The sequence below is a fragment of the Gavialis gangeticus genome, unplaced genomic scaffold (genome assembly GCF_001723915.1).
Source record: "Gavialis gangeticus isolate Ggan-Ray unplaced genomic scaffold, GavGan_comp1, whole genome shotgun sequence".
Taxonomy (NCBI): Eukaryota; Metazoa; Chordata; order Crocodylia; family Gavialidae; genus Gavialis; species Gavialis gangeticus.
This window is the reverse complement of record NW_017729019.1, coordinates 13,064,872-13,075,009: the sequence shown is the minus strand read 5'-3', so window position 1 is coordinate 13,075,009 and position 10,138 is coordinate 13,064,872. Positions and strand designations below refer to the sequence as shown.

At 48.8% G+C, this 10,138-nt stretch overlaps 1 protein-coding gene across 1 annotated transcript in view; it reads right to left on the bottom strand.

The window, feature by feature from the left end:
- Window positions 1–1,647: 1,647 nt before the first annotated feature.
- MAGI3 (membrane associated guanylate kinase, WW and PDZ domain containing 3) overlaps window positions 1,648–10,138 on the bottom strand; it is a gene marked incomplete at its 5' end in the record, with an annotated part of 192,708 nt that continues 184,217 nt past the window's right edge. The window contains 3 exons of the mRNA XM_019513754.1: window positions 1,648–4,837; window positions 6,930–7,068; window positions 9,714–9,857. Coding sequence (XP_019369299.1) covers window positions 3,723–4,837; window positions 6,930–7,068; window positions 9,714–9,857 — 1,398 coding nt within the window. The remainder of the gene's footprint in view (window positions 4,838–6,929; window positions 7,069–9,713; window positions 9,858–10,138) is intronic.

Below are 10,138 nucleotides of genomic sequence, written 5' to 3'. Positions count from 1 at the left end.
GAGAGAAGAGGGACGGTGGCTGGCTGCAGAGTGCTCGCAACCTCTGGCAGATCTTTCACCAGTATTTCTTACCTGGAGGTTTGGTTTGTGTCAAAGGGTCACCCACAGCTTATTTCATCACCTGCAGTGAAGCCAACCCATGATTTGCAGCATCCACCAAACAGACTGTAGTGCTTCAGCAGGAGCATGCTGCTCACACCACAAGCACAGGCTGCAGCTTGCACTGAAGTCAATGGAAAACACAAGAGGAAACAGAATGGCTGGGAATTGCACACCGATTAGCTTGCACACACCAGGGTCACAACACGGTTAAGCCTATTGCAGGGCCAGAGTAACTGCAGCCTCCTGGTCAGTTTACTGTGGCAGCTTCGCCAGTTCTCTCAGCTAAACGTGCCTAGTTCCACCTTGAGTCTGTGCTCCCGCTGTTCACTTATTTGAAGTAGCGCGTTCACGGTTGCATCCCAGCAGTCACTCCTGAGAACTGCCCAGGTCAAGTGCGCCACTGCTGGGGGCAAAGGAGACTTGGGAGTTTGCTGTAGTTGCCTTGTTCTCAACGAATTCTGTACCCTGGCTCATTCAACCAACCCATCAGAGCCCCATTTAAATTAGTTAAACTTCTGCAGCCTCAAAGTGCAAGTGCACGCCAAGGCATACTGCCTCATTTGAGTCGGCACATTCTTGCTGGAGACACCAAATCTGCCCTTGGCCATGCCTGTCCATTCTGAACTACTGAGAGATGCGGTGAAATTCAGGGCTGCAAAATGAACACACTTGAACCATCAGTTGCATAGCAGATTCATGCTGTTTGCATGAGGAGGGCTGTTTCCCACCAGGAGAGAGGATAGTTTCACGAACACTAATGCAGGACACCAACCTACAGGCTTTAGCAGAACAAGCAAACGTGACTGCATCCGTGTGTGATACACCTTAACGCACTCCAGGGGCAGTTCAGCAGCTACCTACCGTCAATGGGGTACACGTATACACCTTCATGGCAGTAGGTTGGAGGAGGTGGGTCAAGCCCATCTGGTAAGTCTTAAAGCTTTCCACTTCACAGTGCCTTACTCTATAGACATGCCTGCCTCAGAAGGGTAAGGCCCAAATCCTTAGTGACAAAACCGAAGGGCAGGCTGATGGGCACCACGGTTGCTCATTTGTTTCTCTTCACGTGTTCCTTGTGAAGAAGCCTCCCTCAGAGGCACAGCTACATTGTGAGGTGCAGCTCATATTCTCCCTTCCTTGTGGTACACTGGCTAGTTTCTAATATATTAAGGTTGAAGTCGGTCACGGAGCTCATGTTCTGCCGGAACAAAGGGATCCCTTTTCATAACATCTTTCTTCCCGCTCACATCCTAAGGGGCAGGCTGGCAAAGGTCCCTTTTTGTAATAAATCATTTGTGCAAAACTCTTTTCTGTACCATGAGAGGCTGCAAGATGGAAAAGCAAGTGACAGTAGTTAACGAAATGTCTGTGTTTAGGTACAAATAAATCTACAGAAGCAAACGATCATCCGACGATGTGTTGCCATCTTTTTTGTAGGACTGCAGCCAATTGTGAATTAAAACAAGAGAGAAACACATTTTCACTGAACATTACTTGGTCATCTGAAAAATACCGCCACTGCTGAAAGTCAACAAACACGCATCATACAGGGCAAGAACCAGCAGGCCATGAGCTGGAGTTTCTTTTTAATATCTATATAAAAAATAATGAGCGATTTACAGGTCTCTCTAGTCAGAACCTCAGAAGTATATATAAAGGTGCTGTACAATATATAAACATTTACATCCAGTACATCCATATGTTGCTTAGCACTCCAAGGCCACGTTGCTAAGTCATCTTATACAGTAAGTACAGATACAGGTTGTCTGGAAAGGAGGAATCACAAACAGATAAGACACCAAATCAGGTCACAATGCAAACGATCAGAAAAAATAGCATTTGGATGGGTACTTGCCGACAGGAAGGGAAAGGAATTTCAATGGTGCTAATTCATCAAGTTTCTGAATTTGGTACTGTACTCAATGGCTAGCACAGGTGCATACAACTCTTAATGAAGAGACTCCAGGAGGTTTACCAATCAAGAATACATGGTTAATATCTACATAGGCTAGTTCAAATATGAAATATTTTCACAGTCATACTCTACAATATCGAGTATTTGTACACATTATGCTACAGCAAATTAATGGATTCATAAAATAGGAAGCAGCAGAGGACGGTCTGAAGCCTATTTTAGGATTGTTCTTCATTTAGACCTGCTGCCAAGTAGAGTCGTCTGTATTTCTAAAAAGTTTCTAGTGCAAGCTTGGAACTCATCTGCTTTGCCTCACAAAGCTTCACAACAACTCTAGACCCAAGCAGGCAGATGTCAGTTGGGTCTTTCATGAGCCAGTCACAGTCACTTCAGATTTAACATGAAGGCCCAGTTTGGCTTTTTGACCCTTTTTTCCCTACCTGCTTCTGCAAACTGGACCAATGAGCTGCTGCTATAGTTCTGTTTGCAGAGGCAGATCCATTGCTGATACTATTTAGAAATCCAAACCTTGCAATTTTTGAAGACTGCTACGCCTCCAGTTCATTATGTGACTGATATGCAAATACGATGTTGCTCATTCCTCAGCATTATCTTTAAATACATATTAGAGCCCAAAGAATAGATATTAAGTCTCATGTACCCTGTACATCGTTGATTCCCCACTCTTAAAACATCACATTTAAAACAAATCACATATTAAAAATAAAATACGGGAGACTTCTAATAGGAGGCACAGGCAAGGGGAGGACTCTTTGCTTCAGAAGCTGACCACGGTGGTTCTGCCTCACAGATCAACACTCAGTCTACAGGCAAGACAAGAAATGAACTCGCATTAGAGATACCACAGAGGAGTCCAACGCACGGTGCCCACAGGAGGCGGAGGCGCGTGTGGCGAGCGCCTACTCCGTGTCCAAAGAGCGCCGGGCGAGATCCTGCCCCGCCAGCCGGCGGGGGCTCTGGGCTGCACCCAGGTGCGGCACGCCATCTCTCACTCTCCTAGCAAGCATCGCCGCTGAGTCGGGCACTGGAATATCCACTGTGCTACCTGGAACCGAGGCTCCTCCTCTCCTCTCCTCAGAGATTCAGAGACTCTCAAAACTATTTCAAAGCAGCTTAAGGGACCTTCAGGGAAAAGTGTTGCTTGGGGCAGCGTGAGTGGGGCAGGGGTTGCTAGAACCAGCCACCCAACTTCTTTCTGAAGCAGTGAGGGTGTGGGTACCTCCCTATGGAAACATGCAACATGCTTTTTGAGAAAAAAATACTCATTTTCATCAAAATCTTGCCTTTTCTGTGACTGGAAAACATAGATGAAAAGGTTTAACTGGATGGGATACAGTAGATAACTTGGCACAACAACAAGCAGTGAATCATGATCACATTGGCAATATAGGCATTAAATAATGTTGTTCAGAAACTCACAATACTATCAGAGAGCTGTAGCAGTGCAATGTTGAGCAGCAGGGCACCGCCTTCAAAATGACGAGGGGCAGCAGCTTGTGGAAGAGTTTCTTATAAGCGATCCCAAAGGTCCTTCATGCAGTTAGATAGGTTAAGAACAAATCAAATGCTCCCTCCCACCCCCTTAATCACAGTTCCTGAAAAATGACAGCTTTGTGAAAAGAAATGATTCTTGTAATTGACCATATTAGAAACTTGATTAAAACATGTCCTAAAAAAAGTTCAGTCAGACCCGTTTTTCAGTCACACCTGTTGCTTTTGTGACTTTACGTGCACTTGGTACCTTCCAAGGTCCAGGAGTTATCGGTGCTTTCCTGACCGGGGAACTGCTGTCAGGTTTTGAAATGCCGTCATCTTTGGTTTCATCAGTTGACTCCAAGTCTCTGTCTCTCTGGATTCGGTGCAGAAGAGCTGCCTCTCGAGGTTCTGGCCTGCCCTGTGTCTCCACGGAAAGCAGTGCGATATCGGAAAGACTTGCAGTTTTCATTTTGCCAGAAGTTGGCTCTCCAGAGTTTGCTTCCTCTCCATGTTCATATTCAGATACGTTTCTCCTGGGTTCACTGGCCTTATTAAACAGAACCGTCTTTTCGTTTGGTCTTGGGTGCTTTCTCTCTCGAGACCACCTCTCATTCTTCTCAGAAATGGTTTGCTTCATATCTTTCTTTGCGACTCCTGATTTTTCTTTGCCATCTTTGACCTGCTCAGCAGTCTCAGTAGCATCATTAGCAGCTGGTCGACCTTGATAGTCTGGTAGCCTGTGTAATTTCTCTCCGTTTCCTCCTTTACTAGGATGCTTTTGGGGACTAGCAGATCTGCCGTGGGTTCCCCTGAGAGGGCCTTTTTCATACACTGCGTTTGTGTTGATTTCTGCGCGTTTCTTCTCACCCCTCCTTGGACTCCCAGAAAGGTCTGGGAGGCTGCTGTGTGGTTTTTTAGGCTCCACTTTTCTGGGGCTGTGAGTCCTCTGCTCCTTAGGAACACCCGGCTTTTGTGGACTTGTAGATCTGCCTCTGCCACTGATGTTGCCAGTCACTAAGCCTGGGTTAGTTTTCGTCTCCCGATACCCCGGGCCCGTGGCCTGGTCCCATCTGTTCATATTCTTCTGGGTAGAAGACAGGTGCATCCTCTCCGACTGGTTTTCAGTTAAAGTGCTTTTCTTGTCAGGCACAGTGTTCTGCACTTCTTCCAGTTTTTCAGACATCTGAACTTTCTTTAAAGTGTCTTCTGATACTGGTGTACGAGCCACGTCAGGTGTGAAAGCAGAATGTGATGAGGAGGGCAATGGTGACTGCTCATCATATATTATGTTTGAAGATGATGGACTGAAACGATCCCAATCACCTGGAAGCAGACAGAGCAGTGTGACTAAACACCGTGGAACAAACACTTGCACACAACATACTAGAGAGGCTCCCAGTTACACACTTTCCGTATGTGATCCTAGCACTCCAGTTGCTAAAACAGAACAGCTTGCATTGATTTTTGGAATCGCAATTTTCTTGCACATGAAACTTCAGGTTCTCAACGCTGCTGAGAGCATCACAGTTCAAAAAGAAGCCCCTGGGATGGTGCGTCACCTCTGCAGAGACCGGTGGGGGCTTGCGATGTGCATGCCCTGAACACAGGACTCGGCACAGCTTAGGGCTTCTATGGCACATGCACAAAAATCCCTGACCAACATCGTTACAAGGGAAGCCCAAAGAAAACCGACACAGGGAAAGGGGGAAGCTATCACTTACAGCACTGGACTTTAAAAAACAGAAAGAGGTGAATCACAAGACATGCAGATTTACCAAGTCTTTAAGGAAAGACCAAGAAAAGCACTGAAAGCCTTAGTGTTGCTCAGGTTTCACGTAGGAGCACAAACCGGAAGGAGCCAAACCTGAAGGAGGAAGAGAAAAAGCCCGGACTATATACCAAATCACAGAGCAACAGATGTCACCAAAACCACACGAGTCAAGTGCGACACTGCAGCGTAGCGTGGAACCACCCTCCCTCCCTACGCTGCCTCCCGCCGGCCTGGCACAGCTCAGCAAGCAGGGGCTGTGGCCCGAGACTGACGGCTGCCTTTGTTGTGAAGCGCTATGTCCCCGTGGTGCCAGGGCACAGTGTACAACTCTTACGGAGCTCATCCAATGTTTCTCCTCAGTCCACAGTAATTTCAGTTCATGGCACAATTAGGTTTAACAGTCACTATCAGGGAGAGGCACAGGAACTTCAGGATCTGTGCCGCCCTCTGAGAGAACCAGGTCTAAGATGCCCAAAGAGCAATGGGTTCATTTTCAGAATACCACCACTAAGTAAGCACTATCAGCATCCACACTAGCCGCACAGGAGATGCACAGAAACTCAACATGAGCGTTTGTGGAGATGTGAAGTGCTGGTTAACAATCCAGAATAGATGTTCCTGAGCTTTCATTCCTCAGACTAAATCACTTTTTAACTGAATACGGCACCACGCTGGAGGACTGCAACTTGTTGAGATAGTTTCTACCTTTCTTGGGGAGGAGAGAAAACACTGAAACGCTTTAGTGAGCAACTTCACCGTTCCTACGTGAATGTCAGTCGCTGCCTATTTACAGTAAAAGAATACCGACAGATCTGCAGAGACTACTGAGCACTTGGGAGCTCCGATTTTCACTGGTTTCTCAAAAGCGTGAACATCTGTGGAGCAACAGCAGGTCTTCCAAAGCATCCCATCAGAAGCCTGACCGCAGCCACGAAGGGACAGCTGGAGGAACACTCCTCTACCTCCCGGGGCACGTGTTTTGTTTGGAAATGCTGCCGCAGCTCCACATCTGATCTCTGATTTTTCCTAGATGCCGTGAAGTCTAACTCAGACCTGTGTGTAATGCCCCCACCCCGTGAATGGAACACAAAGTTCTTGCAGGCATTTGTCTTCCTGCCCAGGCAAAGTGCTCGTGGATTTGTGCTTTGCTCTCTTATGTGCAAAGCCACTAGGCTCAACGAAGGACACAACCGTAGTCCTCCAGGCAAACGCCTTCCCTTTCCTTCCAGCCTTGGCCTGGAAAACATTAAACGTTTTGGGATTTGACAGTTAAAAAGAAACAAGTAAAACTCTGCAAAAAGAGCCGCCTTGGCTGTGCAGTTTGACCTGGGCCTTCTGTGCTGTACGGGAGCTTTATTCTGGTATCAAAGCCAACAGCCCCCTTCGTTATCACATCTGGACACAGGAGAATAGAGATTAAATGCCGACAGGTGAGGACACTTCTCTTCATCAGATCAGGAGATGGGGTGACAAGCACATGCACAGAATCATGTTCTGTCTTCCTCGCTCCCGCCAGGCCCATTTATTCACTGAGAAGAGATCAGGAATTTGTTCCACATTCTCCTTAAAAGCCAGAGTGGGACAGAGACAGCCCAAACGGTCGGTGGAGTGCTGCCAAAAGGCTCGGCATGGCACATCACTTACTGTGATCTGGTATCAAGCCCGTTCCGGGTCTGAGGAGAAGAAGAACTTTGCTCCCACCAGCCTGGATCAGCTCGATGGCTCGTGTGTGAGTGATTCCTTGGGTGGGCTCCCCATTGATCTCCACAATCTGGTCCCCAACCTGCAGACAAACACCAGCCAGGTTAAGCTTTGTCGCCACGAGCGCGTTCTACAGCGCTACCAGCGCAGCCATGTGTGCGGACAAGCCTGCCGCCTCTCACGCGTGAAACCTGTTCCCATGATCACTGGTCATCAGACTCTGTGGCAGAGCATGGCCGAGGCATGCAGAGATCCGGATAGCTGCTCTAAGCCACTCTCACTAGCAGATCTCGGGAGGCTTTCCACGACTCCACAGAATAAATGCAGACCAGTTATTTAAGCAGTGCAGATACAGCCATGCTCTTGTGTACGTCTTACAAAGGAATGGGCTGGATGCCTGGCTACGGGGACCTCCAGCGTATGGCTCTTTAAAAACATGTTAAACATATGCTTAACTCAGGTGTTATAAGTGATGTGGTAATGGCTCCAAATTAAGCAGCAGTGACTTAACAATACACTGCTATAGTTCTACCAAAGGAAAGATTTATTGTTCCGTGGGTGAGAGGTCACTGCTCGACTCCTCACTCACTAATGAGCCGTCAGCTGGGAGGGCCCTGCACCCTGACAACCCTCTCAGGTAACAGGCAGGCAGCTGTGATTTACTCTCCCTTTGTAAGCACCAGAAAGTTTCTGGGCTGGATCCCGCAAAGGACTGTAAGGCCATAGCAGTGGAACTGATCTGCCATTAGGTGTCACTACCGCATAAAGCTTGAAGCTGAGAAAGCCCGCGCCTTGGGGCAGTTATATAACATTTTGTTTCAGGAGAAGGCGACAAGTTACCTGCCAGGACCACAACTCTCACACGGCTTGTGATCCTGGGAACCTGCGTCCTGAGAGAGGAGCTGCAAAGAGCTTTGGAAAACAAACCCCTTAAATATGGGGCCAAAGCTGCACTTCATTACTGGGGCAGCCTCTAGCATCCAGGCCTGGGCAATTAGAGCTACTTTCATAAGCTGGCCTCTGAAATTAAGACAGGACCAAGCAGGGACTGGACACATCCCAGCGGCCAAAGAGGGAGATACTCAGCAACACGTGATGGTGAACGCGATGACGCTGAGCTTTGGCTCTGGCGGGGGCATGTCTAGGTTACATCCTACTTGCAGGTTTCTCGAGCCTGCTCTTCTTAGCTTAGCACCTTTGTATGCTGTCACAAGCATTAAATCTGTTCACACCCTCACCTCTCTGTTGCAAGAGCTTTCCCCTCCCTGCTGTAAAGGACATGATTGTGGGTGTTCCCATGAGCAGAGAGACACTGAAAGCTTCTCCTGGGGGGCAGCTCCAGTGGTGGTCATGGTTCAGATGGGATGCAGGTGCCTTAACTGTCCTGCTGTGGCCATCTACATGAATGTGGTAGCAATTTACCACAGATGGAGCTACTGGGGGATCATTTTACTAGTGTAGAGGCACAGCTAGAAACCCAGGGGTGTAAAAGCAGAGCCACCATTTTCTTCCTTTCAGGTGTGATATCAGGAAGGATGGGGCCTTGTCTCAGCAGCCCTGCCAAAGCCCCCCGACACTGACCGAATGCAGCTGGGTTTAGGTGGGCAGGTGATGGGCCTCTGCAGGGAAGCAGGGACTCCCGTGGTGGTGTTTCTCACTGCACAGCTCTGCAGTCAAACCAACCGCCCACCGCTGGCTTTGGCACCGAAGCTCAGCGGAGGAGGCGGATCCGTGCGCCAATGGCATTTTTCAGAACAGAGCCCAAACAGCTTTGTTACTGTCCCGGTAGCCTGGGAGAGGAGCCTACAAAAAGCTGGACGCAGCCTGGGCACAGGGAACTGTGCCTGCTGGATGCTGTTTATGGCTGAGAAATTTCTCCAGTGCGAGCCCTGTCTGTGCAGCCGGGAAGTAAATCTTTGGCATTTGGACTAACCCCACTTGAAGGAGCAATACCAAAAAAACAGAAGCAGCAGGGACATGCTCCAGGAAGCTCTCAAGCATAAGGAAACAGTTAATTACTGTAAAGAACTGGGACAATTAACATCTAATAATACTTAAGAATTGTACATCCAATTAAGCCCCGCAGCAGCCCTGGCACTTTGCTGAGCCTTAACCCTGTTCTGCAGGCTATGGACCAACAAGACAGGGTTCAGGTACTTGTGAGACGGGTCTCAGAGCTCTGCCTGCCGTGGGGCTGCTTCACACTTTGTCTTCTGGACCTGGTGGTTTGCTTCAGAGCCAGGACTGCACGGTGGGAACCTGACGACGTTCACAAGAGCCATCATGGCGCCACAGCTGGGAAGAAGCGGTTCTGGACACATTCTAGAGCGTGGCACCCTGCAGAAGCCCAGGACAGATGCCAGGTCGGACAGCTTGGGCAAGCCCACGTTTACTTGGACTATGGGAGTCTCTCACAGGCCTCACGCTTCACAGAGCCATCTCCACTGCAGGCATCCGAAAAACACTCCTCCGGATACCTGACACCTGTGTTACGGGACACGTGTCTCACTACGCCATAGACGGGCGGCGCCTGGCCTGAACACCCAGCTAGCATGGTGGCACTTGAGACTGTGACTCAAAGATGGTAGCACTATCAACACCTGCTCTGCCTGCTGGGCTACTGCACTAACAGGGAAGAAGATTTGTTGCCTCCTTGAGCCATAAAATATCCTGTGAATGCCACTTTCTCCAAGCTGACAGAACTCACAAGCGTTCCAAATAACTCACGTGGATTCTCCCGTCCTTGATGGCAGGCCCGTCCTCAGCAAGCCGCAGGATGAATAAACCCATGTTGTACTCCTTTCCGCCACGGAGACTGAATCCAAAGCCCCGAGGGCCTCTCTCCAGCTCTACTGGATAACAGCCAAGGCTCTGCTTAGGGAAGCGGATAAACAAGATGGAGGTGTGGGCTGAGGAATGCTGTGAACAGATTTTAACTTCAGCTTTGTTGGAAAACATGGCCAAGGTTCCTTAGGCTTTAAGGAGAAGCAGTTCAGAAGGCCAAAGAAGCCTTTCCACCTGCGCCTACCAGATGAGGTTTAATACAAAACGGTGCAGGGTGGGTTTAATTCAGGGCAATATGCCATGAAATTTGAAGTCAGCGCAGCTCACATGTGATTAGGTGTGTTGGGGGGGGGGGGGGGGGGGGGGGG